The sequence below is a fragment of the Panicum virgatum genome, chromosome 9K, assembly GCF_016808335.1.
Source record: "Panicum virgatum strain AP13 chromosome 9K, P.virgatum_v5, whole genome shotgun sequence".
Taxonomy (NCBI): domain Eukaryota; kingdom Viridiplantae; phylum Streptophyta; class Magnoliopsida; order Poales; family Poaceae; genus Panicum; species Panicum virgatum.
Genome location: NC_053144.1, coordinates 28,102,924 through 28,123,726, shown reverse-complemented (window position 1 = coordinate 28,123,726; position 20,803 = coordinate 28,102,924). Strand labels below are relative to the sequence as shown.

At 47.0% G+C, this 20,803-nt stretch overlaps 2 protein-coding genes across 4 annotated transcripts; one reads left to right on the top strand and one right to left on the bottom strand.

Annotated features, from left to right (window-relative positions):
• Positions 1–12,449: 12,449 nt before the first annotated feature.
• On the bottom strand, positions 12,450–14,817 carry LOC120651111. The gene is made up of 2 exons (XM_039928486.1): positions 14,260–14,817; positions 12,450–12,626 (listed from the first exon to the last, which is right to left on the bottom strand). The coding sequence occupies exons 1-2, from the start codon at positions 14,759–14,761 to the stop codon at positions 12,592–12,594; spliced, it is 537 nt and encodes a 178-aa protein (XP_039784420.1). The 5' UTR covers positions 14,762–14,817; the 3' UTR covers positions 12,450–12,591.
• A 2,715-nt stretch (positions 14,818–17,532) lies between these two features.
• Positions 17,533–20,211, top strand: LOC120651110. 3 transcript variants are annotated; one of them, XM_039928483.1, is made up of 4 exons: positions 17,533–17,589; positions 17,668–17,737; positions 17,942–18,223; positions 19,850–20,211. In XM_039928483.1, exons 2-4 carry the CDS (start codon positions 17,720–17,722, stop codon positions 19,895–19,897), a joined length of 348 nt encoding a protein of 115 aa, XP_039784417.1. In that variant the 5' UTR covers positions 17,533–17,589; positions 17,668–17,719; the 3' UTR covers positions 19,898–20,211. The 3 variants fall into 3 exon arrangements, with proteins under 3 accessions (XP_039784417.1, XP_039784419.1, XP_039784418.1); XM_039928485.1 differs by having other exon boundaries at positions 17,550–17,589; positions 17,945–18,223; XM_039928484.1 differs by having other exon boundaries at positions 17,571–17,737; positions 17,945–18,223.
• The last annotated feature ends 592 nt before the right edge of the window (positions 20,212–20,803 follow it).

Genomic DNA, 20,803 nt, shown 5'->3' with positions numbered 1-20,803 from the left:
CTATTCTCATCGAACCAGGAGATTGGAGTATAAGGCCGCATAATCCCCAACGGATGTGACACAAGTCTGTCCATCACTGACGACTTCCTCGATATCGCGGCCACGGCTCTAGCACTACGACTTTGGCGATCCGCCGGCGCCTACTTCAACTTCGCCACCGCCGACCTCGACTACTTGGCTCAAAATATTCGAGCATGCATACAACAGGGTTCACCTTACCGACGGTAAAGCGATTTTCGCCAACTAGCGGTATCGGTAAACCGGCGGTAAATCGCCGAAAACTGCTAGAAACCGCTCAAAATGACAATTTAAATTCAAAAAACCGGTAACCGTTGTTTACCGACCGGTAATCGATGTTTACCGACCGGTAACCGTCGTTTTTAACCGGTAAACACCGTATGACTTTGGAAAATTAAAAATTTTGGCAGCATTTCACCGTAATTTTGTAAATATCATTACTGATGGTATATATCAAACAATTATATAACATTTACACATACATAGAATAGAAGTTCATATCCATAAAAATAGAAATTCACATCCATAGTCCATATAGATCATCACAACAATAGTCCATGCAAATCATCACAACCATAGTCCTCACAAACCATCATCGTCAATATATATAATACATAGTAGTGGTTTCCGGTCCAAATGAACAAATGAAAATATATGTACATATTTGAAATATGAACACACATATATACATATAGCTAAAATGAACAAATTAACATCCAACTACCATGAACAAATGGATCCATATAGTTAATATGAACACATGTTTTTGAATATAGCTACACAACAAACATCTAAAAATCAATGTAAAATCAAGAAATACTCACAATGCAGTGGTTTCCGGTCCAAACGCGCCGATTTCCGCTCGGAAAACGCCGAATACCGCTCGGGATTAGAGGATACCGCTCGGGATTACCGGTCCGAAAGTTTTTTTATTTTTTTGAGTGCCCAAACAGTCAAATATTTGAACATGTTCTATATTAGAATGATGTATGTCATCTCTACTTTCTTACCATATTTTTCCTTTTTTATTTCAAATATTTTTGAAAATTTTAAATTCGGGCGAAATTTTTCAAAATTTACCGCCGGTATGGGTTGCCGCCTAGTAGCGGTATCGGTAAAAATCGGCGGTAACCGGCGGTTACCGATCGGTAAGGAAAACACTGGCATACAACCACTCAGAACCATGCAAGCTAACTACTGAAGATGGCGCAGCCAAAATTCTCAAGTCTGCGCCGCCACGTCGACTACTTTGACCACGCATGGCGACCTGGCACGACTACGGCTCGCGTCCTCGACGACCTCGGCAGCCCGGCGCCCGGCACTACTACAGTTCGCGTCCTCAACGACCTCGGCAGCCCAGCGCAGCCCGACGCCCGGCACGACTACGGCTCGCGTCCTCGACAACCACGGCAGCCCGGCGCCCGGCACGACTACGACTCGCGTCTCCGACGACCTCGGCAGCCTGGCGCCTGGCACGACTACAGCTCATGTCCTCGACGAACCCGGCAGCTACGTGCCCCGCACGGCCACAACACCCGGCCGCGCCGACTTACCTGTCGGCCTGCACGGCCACGGCGACGCACCTTGGCTACACTGGCTACCCGTTAGCCGACCGGCCACGACAATCCGCAACCAGCAGAGTACCCAAGACGGAACCTGTCCCATCAGCACCATCCTCATCACGTTTCCAACCGACTGCCCACTGCAAGTCATGACGCAAGACACAAGTCAAAGCCAAGAAACAGCACACGTTTCAAGATGGGACAGAGGACACAACGGCTGCTTTGATGGTTGGAAAGCAAAAGTGGCTAGTCGCACACACAGAAGCCACTAGCAACAACAAACTACAGCCACCTCAACCCCGCGAGGATGCTCCCCCGCCACGAGGATCAGCTTTTAACTCGCTGGACTCAACAACTGAATTGATCAAGCAATCTGATTCAGTTCTGTTCTGCACGGAGTCCAAGGCGAAGATCCAAGACAGAACTAGCTCTGTATTCTACTCAAGGGAACATGGTGGAGTCCGAACTTGATGCTATCTACGGCGGATCAGACTTCGGCAACTTGCATCTCATGGCACCTCAAACATCTAGCAACAGCTAATTTTGATTACCAAGTCCGAAGCACTGAGTCTTGTCAAGTTGGAGTCCAAAGCGGAGATTGACCAGCAATTCGCCCAAGTCCAATATGGAAGCCGCCAACTGGAACTGGACTCACTCGATGAGATGAGATGCAATGCATTGCTTCGATCAACCCGATATCTCCAACACATGTGAAGATATCATGATCGTAACATCCAGACAAGATCTTTCAACATTGGAGACATGGTCCTCTGCAGAATTCAAGATGAAACAGATCTGCATAAACTCAACTCAAGATGGAAAGGACCTTTCATCATCACTAAAGTCACAAGACCAGGATCCTACCGGCTGATCTACGTGGACGGACTAGAAGTCCCCAACTCATGAAACATCGAGCATCTTCGGAAGTTCTACCCATAAGATGTCAGAGGCCACCTCCCGGATTTCAAATTTCAATAAAGAAACATGGTCCTTCAGAGTTCAATTCAAGCACCCAAGACAACTTCAGGAGTCGTAACTCCATCGGCTACCTCGAATACCAACCTTTTTTTGTTCACTCAAAGTCAAAGGCATGGCGAATCGAGTAGTCGGGGCTAAGGGCCATGAGCCTTGTGGCCCTAGAGACCAGTTCTCTACCCTCTTCAGGAGTCGAAAACTCCATCGGCTACCTCGAATACCAACCTTTCTTTGTTCATTCAAAGTTAAAGACACGGTGAATCGAGTAGTCGGGGCTAAGGGCCATGAGCCTTGCGGCCCTAGAGACAAGTTCTCTACCCTATTTAGGAGTCGAAACTCCATCGGCTACCTCGAATACCAACCTTTCTTTGTTCACTCAAAGTCAAAGGCACGGCGAATCGAGTAGTCGGGGCTAAGGGCCATGAGTCTTGCGGCCCTAGAGACAAGTTCTCTACCCTCTTTAGGAGTCGAAACTCCATCAGCTACCTCGAATACCAACCTTTCTTTGTTCACTCAAAGTCAAAGGCACGGCGAATCGAGTAGTCGGGGCTAAGGGCCATGAGCCTTGCGGCCCTAGAGACAAGTTCTCTACCCTCTTCAGGAGTCGAAACTCCATCGGCTACCTCGAATACCAACCTTTTTTTGTTCACTCAAAGTCAAAGGCACGACAAATCGAGTAGTCGGGGCTAAGGGCCATGAGCCTTGCGGCTCTAGAGATAAGTTCTCTACCCTCTTCAGGAGTCGAAACTCCATTGGCTACCTCGAATACCAACCTTTCTTTGTTCACTCAAAGTCAAAGGCACGGCAAATCGAGTAGTCGGGGCTAAGGGCCAGGAGCCTTGCGGTCCTAGAGGCAAGTTCTCTACCCGCTTCAAGAGATCGCATCTCCATCAGCCTGTCACTCGACTTTTGGACGGGACAAGTTCCCCATCTTCCAAGAGGATCACGTCGTCCATGAGACGACAATTGGTCGACTACTCCGGTACTCGACATTCGGAAGGGGCAAATTCCCTATTTCCCAAGAGGATCACATCGTCCATGAGACGACAATTGGTCGACTACTTCGGTACTCGACATTCGGAAGGGGCAAGTTCCCTATTTCCCAAGAGGAACTCTTTGTCCATGAGGCGACAAATTATCGACTACCTCGGTACTCGATCTTCGGATGGGACAAGTTCCCTATTTCCCAAGAGGAATTCTTTGTCCATGAGGCGACAAATTATCGACTACTTCGGTACTCAATCTTCAGATAGGACAAGTTTCCTATCTCCCAAGAGGAATTCTTCGTCCATGAGGCAACAAATTATCGACTACTTCTGTACTCGATCTTCGGATGGGACAAGTTCTCTATTTCCCAAGAGGAATTCTTCATCCATGAGGCGACAAATTATCGACTACTCCGGTACTCGACATTCGGATAGGACAAGTTCCCTATCTCCCAAAAGGATTTCATCGTCCATGAGACGACAATTAATTGACTACTCCGGTACTCGACATTCTGATGGGACAAGTTCCCTATCTCCCAAAAGGATTCCATCGTCAATGAGACGAAATTGATCAACTGCTTCGGTACTCGACATTCGGATGGGACAAGTTCCCTATCTAGGATTTTTCATCCATGAGGCGACAAATAATCGACTACTACGGTACTCGAACTTCGGATGGGACAAGTTCTCTATCTCCCAAGAAGATTTTCTCGCCCTTGAGACGACAATTGACCGACTGCCGCGGTACTCGGCCTTTGGAGGGATAAGTTCCCTACCCCCCAAGAGGATTTTTTTGTGTCCATGAGGCGACAATTGATCGACTACTCCGGTACTCGACCTTCGGATGGGACATGTTTCCTATCTCCAAGAAGAATTATTCATCCATGAGATGACCACACATGGACTACTACGGTACTCGACCACATGAAGATACAAAGCCTTCTACTATCTACAAGAAACACTCGTCCATGAGACAACAACCTGTCGACTACCACAATACTCGACTCAAGCTGAGACAAAATCTCAATAAGAGCTATTCATTCACAAGATGGAAACTAGCAAAGAGGCATGATCTCTGCATCCACACAAAGCGATTGCTCAGGCAAAGCTCTCCCAAAAAGGACACAACAATTCATTATCAAAAAGTCATATTTACATGACAAGGAGAAGACACAGTACATCCTACTATTCTATCAACTTTACAATCTGGTCAGCTACAGGCTCAGCCTCCTCTACATACTTGACGAATCGGTCATGATCACAAGTTGAACACATGCCATCTCCAAGAATGGCTATCTTCGCGGAAGGCCAGAATGACTTAACAAGTCTAAGAGCTTGCGCCACACAGTTTCTAGAAGTCTCAGCCAAGTACTCGGCAAACTTCTGAGGAACCACTCGTAGCCGATCCACCAAGCTGCCTCCAGAGTCCTCGGCTGAACCCATTGACTCGACTACAGTCTGAGCTTCTTACACCCATCAGCCATCGTCGCCTCCTTCTCGGACATTTGGCACTTGGATTTCTTCGGAGACATTCAGAAAGTCACTGGCCTCTTCTCACGCATATGCTCGGGGGCTAAGAAATCAAGGAAGACAAAGAAACAAAGCTCAGACTGGAAAATTGGGAAAACAACCAAGGGCAAGAACAAGTAAAGGACCCGGATCGACCCGGTCCAGTTAAATAACCAAGCCAGTGGCATTTTTGAAAATATCAAGAAGATCAAAGGTCACAAAGAATGCCTCGATTTGAGAATCTTAACCCTAAATCAAGGGATTTCAAGTCAAGGCTCGTGGGCTGCAAGATAGGCGTCATAAATGGCGAACTTTTTTCAAAAACAAACCTAAAGACAAAAATGATCCTCAGCCTGATCCTTCGGTTCAACCTAAGGCTCGGGGGCTACTCCATATGGAGCACGAGTACATCGCGCACCATATCAGAAGAATAAATTCAGGGCCAAGAGCACCTCATAGCCTCGATGCAGCCAGGAAAGTATTCGGAAGACTACTCGAAGTGCTCAAAAGACTCCAAGCCTGAGCAACGGAATCCAGAAGCATCCGAAAGCACTTGATGATCGTCTTCAGAAGCACTCAACGCCTGCAGGACTCGACTACGAAGAGCTCAGGGGCTTGTCAGACCCGGGGCAGCAGGACTGCTCACGGGCGTGGAATATTCTAGAGTAGGGAGTACTGTATGGGTACGCCCTACCTCTACTGTAATTACTCGTACAGCAGTAGAACTAGTCTAAGTACAAGAAAACTACCCGACCCACTCGGAGTAGGACTCTAAACATACTCGGCTAGGACTTTTCATGTAACCCTGTTCCCCCAGACTATATAAGGGCGAACAGGGACCCCTCCAAAACATCGAACAATACCAGAGGGAATACAAACACCACACAGGACGTAGGGTATTACGTTCCGGCGGCCTGAACCTGTCTAAATCTTTGTGTTCCTTGCATCATCGTGCTCTGATCTCGGCGAGTTCCTACTCATAACCACTCTCCTCGGGATACCCCTCGGAGAACCCGGTGGTAAAACACCAACAGCGGCTAACCAGAGCAGGAGAGAGGGAGGACTGCCATGTGGGGCCCACCGCCACGTCAGCGTCACATCAGCGAAATCACCGTGAAGACCAGCCGGGGGTGATTTGTCTGGTTTTAGGAGTTGAGGGGGGCAAGATGTATGGCTTTGTGGTTCAGGGCGTAGTCCAGACTCCTTGACAAATTGAGGGGGTAAAATGGACTTATTCTTTTTATATTTAGCTATATACACTCATGTTTGCACATGTCTTTATGAAATTTATGCTGAAATTTGTGATATTACTAGCGTTTGAGTCTAAATTTTGATGACTTTTTCCTACTGCTAAAGGGCCATAGCTTTTCTAGGAGCACTTCTCTAAATTTTATAGCCCGCAATTTGCAGCATTGACCCTAAATACACATCTTGTGTTTTTGCCTAACAATTGTTTCAAATCGGAGGGGATGATTGCGAAAAGCTCGCAACTGTTCTCACGGCGGCTGGTGGTAGCTGCTGAAGCTGACAACGGGCGGCTGCCGAAAAGGCTAAAGCGGTGGCGTGTGGTCGGCGCCTAAAAGGCTGGTTCCACTGATTGCCACACGATTACCACAATGATCGAATGATTGATAGCAGATTTATTTGCTGGCTGGGAAGTCGACAGTGGAGGACACCATTAATCTATTCTCCTCAACATCACCCCAGTACTCCAGGGGACAGGTTGGCGACACTGAAATGGAACGGAGAACGCCTCCATCGTCGTCTTCTCCGTGGCTGGGGCTCGTCGTCAGAACACGTACGTACGGATAGGTCACCGGCTGTTCGGCTTCTGTTTGATCCAAATGCTAATAGATGGAGCTGTTAAACTTTAGTACTAGTGTATGTGTATTCAAATAGAAGTGCTAATAGACTGAATTAAAATTCAGTCAAGACTCAAAAACTTTAGCAAAATTATGAGTGCTAATAGATGTTAAAGTTTAGCGGTCAACTTATTTAGAGCATTTCCAAACAAACCCTTATTTGGAGGAAGAAGATGGAGCACGGCCTCTAATCCCTCCTAAAACTTTTTTTTGAACGAACGGTACTCGACGAGTGCATTTCTATTGATATAGCAGAAAAAATACAAGACTACGACCCTGGGAGGCCATAGGCAGGAAACAAAAAGAAAAGAAAATAACAAACTCACCCGGTTGGATTGGGACGTCAACACGGGTTACCGCTCAACTACACTCACTGGCCGGTTGGATTGGGACATCAACACGGCCAAACTCTATTCACAATGACGACAGAGGAGAAAAGGCACAACCGCAGCTTCCACCCACCATCGCACTCTTGCGGCTATCGAAACATCTGAAGTGTTCCAGCGTTGATAGAGGAGCAGAAGGGGCAGACACCACCACACCAGGAGGCCATTGCCGTGCAGGACCCAATGCCGCAGTGCTGCTGCACCCAAACCGACCGCCCGACGGCATGAAAAATGCCAAGTCTGGAGCAACCCAACGCGCGGGGGCCTCGCCACTTCCGCCATAGACGCCTCTCTCGCGTGCGCGGGGACCTCCAACCCGCCACTCAGCACGCCTCTCTCGTGTGCGGGGACCTCCAACCCGCCACACGGCACCACGCTCCGTACTCGTTTTAGGGATTGCCGTCGAGGCAGCAAGAAGAGGTGCCCCCCTGGGAACTGAACCAAGCCGCCAGACCACTGCAGTGGTTCGAAATCATCACGTTGCTTTCCCCCTCGCACGAAGATGCCGCCCTCGAGCCAGAAGACTGAAGATGTCGCCCGCACCGTCTTCTGACGTTGTACCGCACCGGAAGGGTTCAGCCATGCTGAAACCCCCGCCGCGATCCACTGCAGGCCAAGTCGTCCTTCAAATGTTGTCCCGCACCGCACTGGAGACTGCCATGCAGCTCTAGGCGCCGCGGAACGCTGCAAGCAGGCGAACAACAGCCGAGTGATGACCCCCGGCCACCAACAGAAGAGCAAGCGTCTTGGCGTGAGGTAGGCAACCCCTTCTCTGCACGCCTTCCGACAGATTTGTCACCACCGGACGAAGCAAATCGCGAGCAGCAGGCCGGCCAAGTCGTCGAACGGTGTCTCTAGAGACGACGCCTTCAAGGAGGTCACGACGCCCACAGGCGCTGCCGTCGCTCGTCCAGGAGCTGGACCGGGTTTTCACCCAGAGACCTCGTGCAGGAGGGTTGCAACTCCAAAATGACGCCCTCAACAGGGAGTGCGACGCCCGGAGGCGCCGCCGCCATTTCACCAGAATGAATCTGGCGAGGGCTTTCGCCCGGAGTGCCGGCATCCCACTGCACGCATTCGTCGCCTCAAGCCGGCACCATCACTGCGGCCGCCCCAACCGAGGAATGCCACTGTCGCAGCTCCACCAAGCCCGCTGCCGAAGCTCTCTCCCAACAGCAGACACCCCGCGCGCGACCGCGCCGCCGAAGCCGCCGTCGCCCCGCCATCCCACGACCGGCGATGGCGGCGGTACATCTGGTGTCCGGGAGACCGGATCCGGCCCTCCTAAAACTTGGAGCAAAGAGGAACTATACCCAATATTTCTTTACACATCGCTGTGAGCGAGTGTGTTGAACTTTTGGGCTTTTGGCCTAAAGAAAATTGAGGAATAATTGAGTGACGATCCTCCCACTTTCTTGTGCGCTTTATATTAGCTTATACTAACTGATACCCCACGCGTTGCTGCGAAAATTGTTAAGATATTATTTCAATAATAGTTTATGAATACATAATATTTGAAAAGCATATCACATTATGATGAAAACATGATATAAAAGTTCATATCTGAGACAATCAAAGAAATTGCCTGTTTGATTACTAAATGGTTGAACAAAGTAAGAAACAACAAATAATTATCTTCAGGCATACATTGGTAGCACATATGAAGCAGAACGTAGGACACATAATAAATATGAAGAAAAAGGAGGATACATAGGAGAATATGGAACAATTATATATGACACTTGCATTATGCTTTTTTTTTCTACACCTGTATGCAAATGTACTTACGGCTGACCAATAAATGTAGCCAACATCCTGTGAGAATACAGTTGGAAGCATAAAGGCTAAATCCATGGTAACTTAGGAAACAACAAACTTCATTGTCACTTGACTAAGGATGATGTAATAAAAATTATAGATACAGTTTAAGTACATGGAGTGCTTAGTGCTTACCTGGAAGATCTCGAGCAAAAATCCGATTGATGGGCACTTTCCACATATTAGTGAGGATGCCTTAACTTTGGAGAACTGGATAAGGAGAATTTAATCAACAGACAGAGCCGAATAGATCACTTGGCAATAGGTGCCACCATGATCAATGACATGAAAGAGTATAGAAAAGTAGATATATGTAATAATGGACCATAAACTATACTACATCCAAACGCTCTCTCAATTTGCTAAGAAATTTCGTATTGGCTCGTCTGAATAATTATTGGCTAAGAATGTTGAGTGAAGGAGGAAACTATAAAGAAGTTTATGATTTAGTCCATCTTTTACTAACTGCTTAGGCAGGTCATCATGGATATACATCTCGTGATCTCCCTAAAACAAAGGAACAGAAGCATATGTAAAATGGTGACCGTAGGAAATGACAGCTTGTATGAGCATTTGACACAGCCTTTGCGATCCGTCCTGCCGCTTTGCATTTCCATCATTTATTTCCCGCAAAATCACTGTTAATTCTTCGTAAGATAGAGCTGTTCCATAAAAGAATCACACAACAAACTCTGCATATAAGCCATCACCCTTGAGGAACCCACTTTATTCGTAGGATAATAACACATACAACTAACAGATAATTTACCTTCAGCTCTGATCTGGAGGCAATCGTGCAGAAAGCATTGTTATGGCTGTTGGTTGCCCATGAAGGATCTGCACCACAGAGAAACTATTGAATCAGTGACCACTAGAACAGACTGTCGAAAATCAGAGATAGGGGAAACAGATATTTGTCATGGGACCGGAAGAACTGAGCACCCCAACACCAAGCATCTAAGCAACATGAGGCATCATTGGGGCCGGAGAGTGTGAGGCAGGAGTAGAATCGATGGAGGAAGAGATGATCTGTACTGCTGCTTATATGAGGGTGGTGATGAGGAAGGGACGTTGGCTCTTTGTTGTCTTCAATGAGAAACAGATCCACTCAGATGTGGAATAATCAATGTGGCCAAGGTGGGTGTTGCATACTGCCATTTCTTGGGTGCTTGCAACAATGACTTAGTGGGGAGATGAAGCGCAAGACCATTGGTATTCTAGAACGGATGTTCAGGATGTAGTTTGTATCTAAGATCTAACGGCTGAAACAAAAAAAGTGACATGGCTTAATGTGGTTTTAGAGAAATAGCAGTCAATGATCGTGAGTGGGGATCATCTTTATAAAAGTTATAGATATGGCCGACCAAGCCCACGACACGTGACGTGAGCTAGGGTGCTAACTGCTAAAGTAGATTGGTTGGATCGGAGAAGTAAAATGGACTCTTTTCAAAAAAAAAAATATGATCGTGTTTGGCGTGTGACGTTGCCCGTTTAAATCGTACAGTAGGTGGTAATCACAAAAAAGGCTCAGACACAAGTACATGTCGATGTGCAACAACACATGTTCATACCCTGTCCAACGTGCCCATGTGCCAGAACTTCGGCGGTTGCAGGTGTGTGTTTATTTGTGTTTGCGTGCGCGGGTCAACCAGTTGGGCCGTACTACTCCCGCTAATGGGGCGGGGTTTGACGGATTTTTTGGGTGGGTTTTAATACATGTACTATTGGATGGGTGGAAACGGGTGACACTATAAAATGGGTTGGGGCGGGATGGGTTGACGACACAGACGGGTTGGGACGGGTTGGGGCGCTATGGTAGTAGATCGGCGCGTAAATCGCATATCATCTTTTGTCATGACTTCGGGTTGGGGCGGGTTGGGGCATTGGGCCGACGGGGTGGGTCGGGGCGGGTGGTAGTTAGGCCTCTTGAAATATGGGTAGGGGCGGATTTGGGGCGGGGTCATCCCCGTTAGCAGGCGTAGGCCGTACTCCATCCGTCCCGTGAAAAATGCATTTTTAGCTTTATTTTCAGAAAAATTAGTGGGCGTAGCAAATGACTTCAATACCCCTATTAACTGCACGCCCTGATAACTGTTTCGTTTGCCGCATCCTTAAATTTTGGTGGAGTTATCTAGTGTTGCCACGCATGCATTCCTTGGCGCCAACAAAAAAAAAAATAAGAGAAGCGGTCGCGTGGACTCTTTCGGTTGGCTACTTTGCGCTATTTTTTTAACCAGTCACATTATTCCCATACAGAATTTTGAGTGATGAAAATTTTGCTTCTGGAGCCAAAAGGTGTGCCCATTACAGTACAAAAAGGATTAAACAAACGATCTGCCAAAACAAATCACATCTCTATCAAATCTCGAGAGGCAGCCGCACGCCGCCATCACCTGTGCACGTCTTTTCATTAGCCTGCAATCCACAACACAATCCATCCCAAACACTTCATTCATGGCTATAGATCTAAACTTGCTTCCGGAGGGAGATAGAGAGGCAATACCTGACTTGAATGAAGTTGTAGGCAGAGAAGAATCTGCAGCAAGTGGTGAACAAGAAGCCATCAACCATGGAGGCAACAACGAAATTGTAGGCGAGAAGAAGATCCATCCATTGTTGTCCAAGAAGCTGATGCCCATGGCAGTGGCGGCCAATGTCTTCAACATTTTGACCTCAATGTTGAACCTGATATGTCTGAGGAATTTAATCAAGGTATGTATTGAATCATTTCTGATAGTGAAAATAGATTTGCGTCAGTGAAGTTCATGCACCATCATTTGGTATTAGGTTATGCAGTTCATCTACCTAGGTTTACGAAAGTGATAGCAAAATTTTTTATAGATGCATCTTTGCCGGCTCCAGCGGCGGCCGCCGCTACCCCTACCTCCAATCAATTGGGTCCAGCTTGCGGATCCCCCATTCCGGCCGCTGCCTGAATCGGAGCTGCCGCTCGGCACCATGAGCAGAGGGGCGGCGGATGGGATTCGTGAGAAGGGAGCGATGGACTCAGGCTGGAGGGTTTTTTTTGAGGCAGCTAAAATACAGCCGGCCGTAAATTTGGCTAATCATACGGCCGTACCTTTTTTGGAATATAGTGATTAGAAAAATCAAAATGTTTTCTCTTTTTGGGTTGTAGTGATCAGGCGGGCAAATTTTGTCTTCAAATATGCTTTCTTCCGAAGCGATGCACAACCTGAACAACCAGAAAAGCACAAAAAGGGTTCCAGATCAACATGGTGCAAAATACACCAATCCCTTGTGCCAAAATTAGGGTATATAATGGGCAATTGTAAAAAAACAAAATTTCCACCACCCTCAACATCAATATCAACATCAACATCAACAGAGCCTTTCAATCCCAAGCAAGTTGGGGTAGGCTAAATCCAAAATACAACATCGTAAGCAGTACTGAACGACATGGTTATTCATGGGACTACACAAGCATATTATCACAAATAATGCACATTATTGTACTTCAAACTTGCATGATTGATGAGCTTGCTTTATGAACTTCCATACAATAAGAAAAAAAAAACAAATCAGTTTGCGTAACAAAAAATTAGCTAGCCACATGTAATACATGATAGGAGAGAGAGTAGCATAGTTATTTTTTTTCCCTCAGCTCCACATCAGCTAGCTAAGTCGCTAGCTTGTTGGGGACGCCCTAAGCATTTTCAATCAAACCAGGAAAAGAAAATAACAGAACTGGTAGTACTCTTGTTCGTTGTTCGTTGGACGGAAGTAGGAACTAAGGGTAGTAGTTTTTCAGCCAAACAAAATTGGGTTCCCAGCCACCCTAACAAGAACATTAGGCAGGTGGAGAACTAGCTTGTGTATCCTAATAATCAACAAAGGCACTCCAAAAATTAAATGGTCATCAGAAATTGACTAAAGCAAATGCATTGTTTTGCTTATTTGTAATTAAAATTTTGCTAGTACTAATAGAAATTTTAACAGTTATCTGTCTAAGAATGATACTTTGACTAGATGAGAATGGAACTTCACTTGTCCAAGAATAACATTTTGCCCAAAATGAGAATAAGACTTTGCCTAGCTAGAAGTAACATCATTAACTAACTGAAAAATAATGTTATTGCCTAATGAAAATCATGTTATTGCCTAGTGAAAATCATGTTATTGCCTAATGAAAATTATATTATTGTCTGGTGGAAAACATAACTGAAGAACAATACTTTGCCTAACTAATAATAGTACTTTAGGTGACTAATAACACTACTTTGCCTATCTAAAAACAGACTTTGCCTAATTAACAATAGTACTTTGCTAACAAAGAATAACATTGTTCCTAAATGAGAATATTACTTCTACTTTGTCACATTTGCTCATGCAAAAAAAGTGAGAATCAAATAATCAGAGGAGCTAAATAACTTACCATTTACCAACCTATACTAATCACACTAGGAAGTAGTCATATTATTTGACTGCACATATGGCATGCCTAAAAAAATTTGCCTGAATCATACAGGATGTGATGCACTCTAATAAGTGCGAGTGTCTAAATTAAAATTGATTCAATAAGCAAAATGGAGAACCCTGAAAATGCAAGGAAATGCTCAAATCAAAACATTGAAATGCTATATTGAATTGAATTAATTGCTTGTTGATTTGGCACACGTTGCCTACGAATAAAATTCATAGGGTCACCCCTGCGATCTTGCATGTATGAGGATAACGCTTTGCCCAATGCAGAACAGAGCCTTTGATCCTAATTTAGATAGTACTTTGCCTAATTAATACTAGATTATTGCCTATCAAAGATCATATTATTGCCTATACACGACAAAAAAGTATTGCTTAGTATAATGATGTGGTTAGAATTGTGCAACCAATCCCCGGCCTTTTGAATGCTTGTTTAATATCATAAACAACACTTCATAAGCATTTCGATTAAGTTCAATTAGCGTGAATTGTCTATTCATTTGGAATAAATTGCCTGTGCACTTAGCCAATTGCTTGTTCACTTAGCATGAAATTGCCTATTCACTTATCATAAAGTTGCTTAGCCTGTTCACTTAGCATAAAATTTTCTGTTCACTAAGCATAAATTGCTATGGCTGGGGAGGAGAAGCTCGCTGCAGAAGAAGAATATCACCGGTCGGGGAGAGGAGCATAGCTGCCCAACCTGGGGAGATGCGCCGAGCCGGGTCGGAGAGAGCCGCGCTGGGTCCGCGCCTGACATGGAAGAAATTCTCGCGGGCCGCAGGAGGAGCTCCAAGCGCCGCTGCTGCTCGGGACCGGGTCTTCCATGTCACCGAGCCGAGGGATGACGAGTTCGCGCCGCCGGGTTTGCAGGTCCACCTGGAGGGGCCCGCATGCCGTCGGCCTCCTGGATCCACTCCTCTGCTCGGAAAGGAGCGCGCCGAGCCGAGAATGGGGAGCCGTGCTGGTCCGCCCGCTGCCTGGGGCCTACGCGCCGCCGCTGCCTGGAGGAGCACCCGTGCCACCCAGCGTCCTATCTCCGCGCCCTCGCGAAGCACCCGCACCACACGCAAGTCCCCTGTGTCCACCGCCGCTTGGGGAGGGAGCCCACGCCTATGCTCGGAGAGGAGTGCGTAGAGTCGGGGATGGAGGGCTGCGCCGCCCGCCGCCTGGAGTCTACGCTTGGGGAAGGAGGAACCAACCATCCAGGGGGATAGGAGAGGGTGCGCCGTAGGCAGGATCTCGGGAAAAATGGCGAGAAAAAAACAGAAACGGTGTGCGGAGAAAGATGAGTGGCAGGGAAGAGATAAAGGCTGGCATCAGTGGGACCCACTCATGGGGGACGTGTCGATGCCGTGCGTCGGTGCGTGGGTGCTTCCGCGGGGGTGGCGTAGAGTTGGACAGAAATACTGCCGGCCAACAAAAAGTCATTACCCTTTTTTTTGGACGGATATGAATGGGTTCGTGAGGCGGAGTAAGTTGGGATCGGGACGACGGTTGGAGTGATTGTACAGGCAGACGGATAAGCTCTGTTTGATTCTTAGAATTGCATTCTTTGTTGGGATTTTTTTTCAAATCTAAAAATGTACTCTTCACGAGACGGAGGGAGTAACCTGCAACCCAAGAACAGACAGACACTCCCTGCATTGTGAGAAGACGATAACCGTTGATCGGAATCAAGCGTATATATGTCTTTCAATTAGTCTTTGAGTTGATTCCCTCTCCGCAAAGACTACTCTAATATAAGACCCTGTTTAATTCTAAATAAGTTACCTACTTATTATTCAGGTGACTTAAAACCAGTGACTTAAGTCATATCTGTTTGTTGACTTATAAGTTCCTTCTCTCCTACCCGTCGCCCTCGCCCCCCCCCCCTCTCTCTCCTCCCTTCTCTTCTCTCCCCAGTCCCCAGGCCGACTGCCATTACTCCCCGGCCCCTCCTCCCCGGTGGATCTCGGCACCCGCGCTCGAGCTCTCCGGCGGCCTCAAGCGCACCTCGTTGCGAGGCATGGCGGAGGCCGGCGCTCGGCACCCTGAGCAGGGGCGAGCAGGGCCGCGCGTGGCGGCGAGATCTGGGCGCGGAGACGGAGGCCCACGCGACGTGGCGGAGGTGCCCGGTGAGCGCGATGGGGTAGAGGTCGGCGGCGGAGCTCGACGGATCCCGGGCGTTCCCCTCGGCAATGACGCAAGCTGCTGCTTCTGGAACTTGGCTGCGGCCTAGAGGCGAGACCGCAGGACGGTGGCGCTAGGGTCGCAGAGTGGCGGCGAGCACGTGTCGCGACGGCGGGCCCATGGGAAGGGTGGCGCCCGCGCCCTCAACCTCCTCGACGCCGGCAATAGTGGGCCTTGCGGCGGCGCAGAGGCCGTGCCAGCCTCGAGCTCGAGCCATGGCGGCCTCCGTCCTCCGCCCCTCCCCTCCATCCCCCCTCCCCCCTCCTCCGCCCGGCTGTCCGCGCCTGCCTTCGCTCCTCTCTGCATCGATGGCGAAATCTTCAGGGGTGGGCGCGACAGGGGGGCTTTGGCAGGGAGGAGGCGGCGGCCGCTTCGACAGGGAGACGGGGCGCGGGGTGTGTGAGGGGGGAGGGCGCGGGGAAGATAGGGTTGGGCGTGGCCCCACGCAGAAAAGATGTGGGCCCCGCACGAAAAAGGGGGACTTATAAATTTTAAGTGGAGGTAGAGATGCTTATTGCTTATAAGTTGGGGTGACTTGTAAGTTAGGATTGTTTGGCAAATTAAGTTATTTTTTATTTTTTAACTTATAAGTAGGTGATTTATTTGGAACCAAATAAAACCTAAAATCATCTTGTTTTCCGATAAAAACTGATCATCTAGTTTTATTAAGTCAATGTTCTTGAACCTTATAACATATTAATTTAATCTATCTATATTCGTATATAGTTTGAAAAGTGCAATTTATAACATTTAATCTGTTAAATTGAACGTAGTACGCTACTGCTTCAAATTATGTCGTTTTAATGTTATACTAAGTCTTTTCAGCTTTGACTTTGTAGAGAAATGTACAAATATCTACAACATCAACCTGTTTTATTATCAGATAATGAAATATATTTTAATCGTATATTATTTGGTATTGTAGGTGTTAATGTATATTTTTTTATAAATATAGTTAACAACAGAAAGTTTAGCTTAGAATACAGTTAATCAGCAGTTCGGAACAAACAGAGTAGGATTTTTAAAATATTAAATAAAAAGTACATATACCAAATGAAGTATTTATTATGATTATAAAGAGAAAATATTTCAGTAGATAAGTGATCCCGCCATTTTATTTATTGTTAAAAATGGAAAAGATCACAGCATAAATTTGCAAGACGGGAGTGGACCAAGTAAACGGGAGACGCCCACTTCCAGCACTTTATCCACAGTAACGGGGATGATTTAGTGGCCTCGTAGTCGTAGGGCGCACCATGAAAAGCCACGCGTACCGTCGACTGGACCTGTCGCTGCTGACCGTTGACGGATGTTAGAATGACCGTGTTTGGATTGCTACCGAAATCGGTGCTTTGACCGTAATTAAAGATATTAAATAAAATCTAATTACGAAATCACATCCACAATTATGGTACTATAGCAATTAATGTAGGTAATGAGACATTTGATTCTATAATTAGAGAATGATGAGGCGTGACTACTGTAGCACCGCTGTAGCCAATCATGATAAACTTGGCTCATTAAATTTATTTCGAAAAATTGCATTCATCCATAAAAATTTCGTAAATAAATTTCATTTAGTACATACATTTATTGTCTTTTTTCAACCAAACGCAGCCTATGTTACCGTGCGCCGGACGGGGGCGACCTGCGGGCCCCACAGGCATTCCTGGCCGCTTCCCAGTTTGCCCCTCCATCACGGGCCAACCGCTTCCCTCCCGGCCCGCAAGCTATTCCCGTTTCCTTCCCAAGCGCGCAGGGGCGGGCCCACCCGGCCCATTCATCACGAGCCATTAAACGCCATTAGACTAGCAGTAGCAGCAGGCTCTCGTGCGCGTGCTTTGGCTTGCCCTCTGTCGCGGTAACAACGCTTCTCCCTCCCCTCTTCTCTTCTCCCCCGGCTTTATAAGCACTGCTGATTCTGACTAGTTTTCTCCAGCGTTGGCAGGGCATCACGTAATCCTCCTGAATCGAGAGGAGCTCGAGCGTCCATGGAGAACCACAAGGAGGTACGAGCTATCCGTTCAGCTTCCTGCCTTTTTTTTTCCCGGTGTTCTTGCACTGTTCCTGGGGAAAGTTCGCTTCTTTTCCTCGGTTTCTTGGGGGGAAATCCCGCCCGCGCGCCTCGATTACGGCCGGATTTTATGTTCCGGGCCTCGCCGGTCCGGATTTCGCTTGCGGCCGAGCTGAATCTCCCCGCCGGTTCCGCGCAGGAGCAGCAGGGCGCGGCGGCGGGCTGGATGACGGTGCCGGCCTTCGGAGAGTGGGACGTCAAGAACGGCGCCGTGCCGGACTACTCCATGGACTTCTCCAAGATCCGCGAGATGCGCAAGCAGAACAAGCGGGAGCTCTCCAGGGCCAGCCTCGGCGGCGACGAGGACCTCCTCCAGGCGCAGCAGGGCAAGGCGCAGGCCGCGGCGCTGCCCGCCAAGTCCTCCGCCGCCGTCGCCGCCGACGACGACCACCGCCGCCCGCTGCACGGCGACTCCCCCACGGTAACTAAACTAGCTGCTCAGGAGTGAACTCCGCTCATACTAACTACACGAACTAGCCTGTTGAGTCGTTGTCGCACTCGCACATGCCGTTGCTTGCGTTAGTGCCATTGATTCGGGGCGCGGAGTGTCTTTTCATTTAGTCTCGTTCACCTGACCCCGGATTCGGTTGGTCAGAATTCATGGCAGCGCGTTAAATTGAAGCAACGAATATATACTCAGGACAGAAATTTAGCCCTGGGGAAATAGGAATCTTCTTTCTTCTTGATGAACCTTGGGAAAATTGTGTGGATGCACAATTGAAATGGGCAGCCCATGTTGGGCATCACAGGGTAAAAATATCAGTTCCCTGGTACTGAATTGTTTGAGGACAGAAGCAAGCCTTGTTTTGATTCTTCTAGAACAGTGTAGCGCTAAAAAGATTACAGACCAGTTGGGCTTGTATATTGTTAATATTCAGATAAATTCTTTTTGGTGTATTTGGGAAAAAGTATTTGGTAGTGGACACGAGAGGGGGCAATCGAGTACCATCACATCTGTAGGATTGTTATGCAACACAACACAATTTAGGAGGGACGCCCGGGCCTGCCTTAATGCGGCCATTCCAGATAGCACTTGCTAATGCATCCAATTATGCGCATGCAGTGGACAGACTCTAGCAGTAGTGGTGCTTGTCTCAACTTGGATGAAAGGGACAGGCCCGTAAATTTCTTCATAGCCTCCAAATCTGCATCTGTCTTAATTGTTAGCTGTACTGATCTATCGGCCACGTCACTGTCCATTTGGAATGGGGAGAAGGTTATCTGGGGAAAAATAAATTAGATTTATGATTGTACTTGAGGGCATATAGCGTTATCATCCATCCTTAGCAGGTTTTAGTAGCTTCAGGATGTTATTGATGCCATTGTGAATTTCTTGATACGCTGCTTAAGTGGAGAGCAGGAAGTTAATGGGAGCACTCATGTGTATCAACTATGAACGTCTTTTCCCTTTTTTTCCGCTGAAATTTGTAAGATGCATTGATGTGTGGGTTTACTTACCGCTAGTCCATTTGGCATTAGGAGGGTGGTCTAATCATACTCATAGCTATGGTACTCCTTTATCTATGCAATTGAGCTGATCTTACCATTAGATGTGATGATATGACGTAATAAAATGATGTGAATTGATAAGGTTATGAACAGCGTTCTCGGGATCAATTTGCCAAAGAGTGATTCATGCAGGTGGTTAGAGATGCTCTAGTTTAACAAAAGAAACTGGACGTGGTTTAGTTGACCTTAATTATCTACAGCCATCTTCCTTCAAGAAAAGAAGTGTAGCTTGTCACTTTCAGGTGGCGACACCTTGTATTGTTGGTTTATTGATGCGCTACCTGATGAAGAATTGTAGCCGCAATTAACTACCCATCAAGTTTGTAAAATGTCTTGTACAGTTATTTTGGTGACTCATAGTTGGACATATTCCACGAGCCCATCAGGACCACATTTTCTAGATTCCCAGTATGACATTTTCAAAGTCGTCTTCTGAGCAAACTTTTCCTCTGGTTACCATCATGCATTCGGCTGCATATGATTGACTAGCTTAACTGATATTCCCACCATTTCTGTATGCTTGCTGCTGTTGGTGCAGGGAAGAAAGAAGTTCCTGAGCTATTTCCACTGCTGTATCAGAGCTTAAAGAATTGCGAACCCTGATGCTGCTGGTGTCGCACAAATAGCTTTTAGGTTTCCTGGGTACTGTAAAGTTTGCATAATGTGTAGTTCACCTCTGGTTCTGTAATCTTGTTGCTCGTGTGGGTGAGAGAAAACAAGTATTGCGAGGAAGGGCACATCGGTTAGTTCATGCTGTTTTTTGAAATGCTTTGCAACTTTTAGTGCAAAATGTGATCTGAGGATTGGATCTGAAGGTGTAGGTTGGCGTTTGGTTGGAGGAAACTGTCAGCACCCGTGATGATATAAATTCGTTGCGTATATTAAATGGTCTCCCTTTAATTTCTTTCCTACTACTAGATTTCTTTCTTCACTGTCTATACATGTATTTTGTAGGGTTACTACTTTGTATATCTCTAGCTAGAAGGAAGTCTCCGCCTCTCCGGGATCGGCGACGGAGATCGCTACTGCGACTGCAAGATAGCGACTGCCTTGGAAGAAACAAACTCTTTGACAAGTAAGCACAGCGATTTCCATGTGGAAGAGAAGTGTGTGCGCGCGCGCAGAAAGGGTCCCTGATTGGAATTATCTGCTGACGAACTTGTGTTCACCCGTTTTCGATTTTCAGTGTATTCTGCAAATTATTTTCTGGAAATTTGAGTGCTGAATAATTGATATTTTCAACTTATCCGTCACCCCAAGGCCCATCGCCAGGGAGCAGGGACCCATCCGCAACTTCTCCCTTCCGAGAGAGAGAGAGAGATATTACGGTTCCAGTTCGGCAATTCCCAAGGCTTGATTTGAAACCCGTTGTACTTGGTGAATATATTTTGGACTCTCTGTTGTCGTGACGCTACTATTTAGGTAGGATATTATTTTTGGTACAAAAATAGAACTATCTTTTTTATTATATTTAATGTTTTTGGTTATAGTA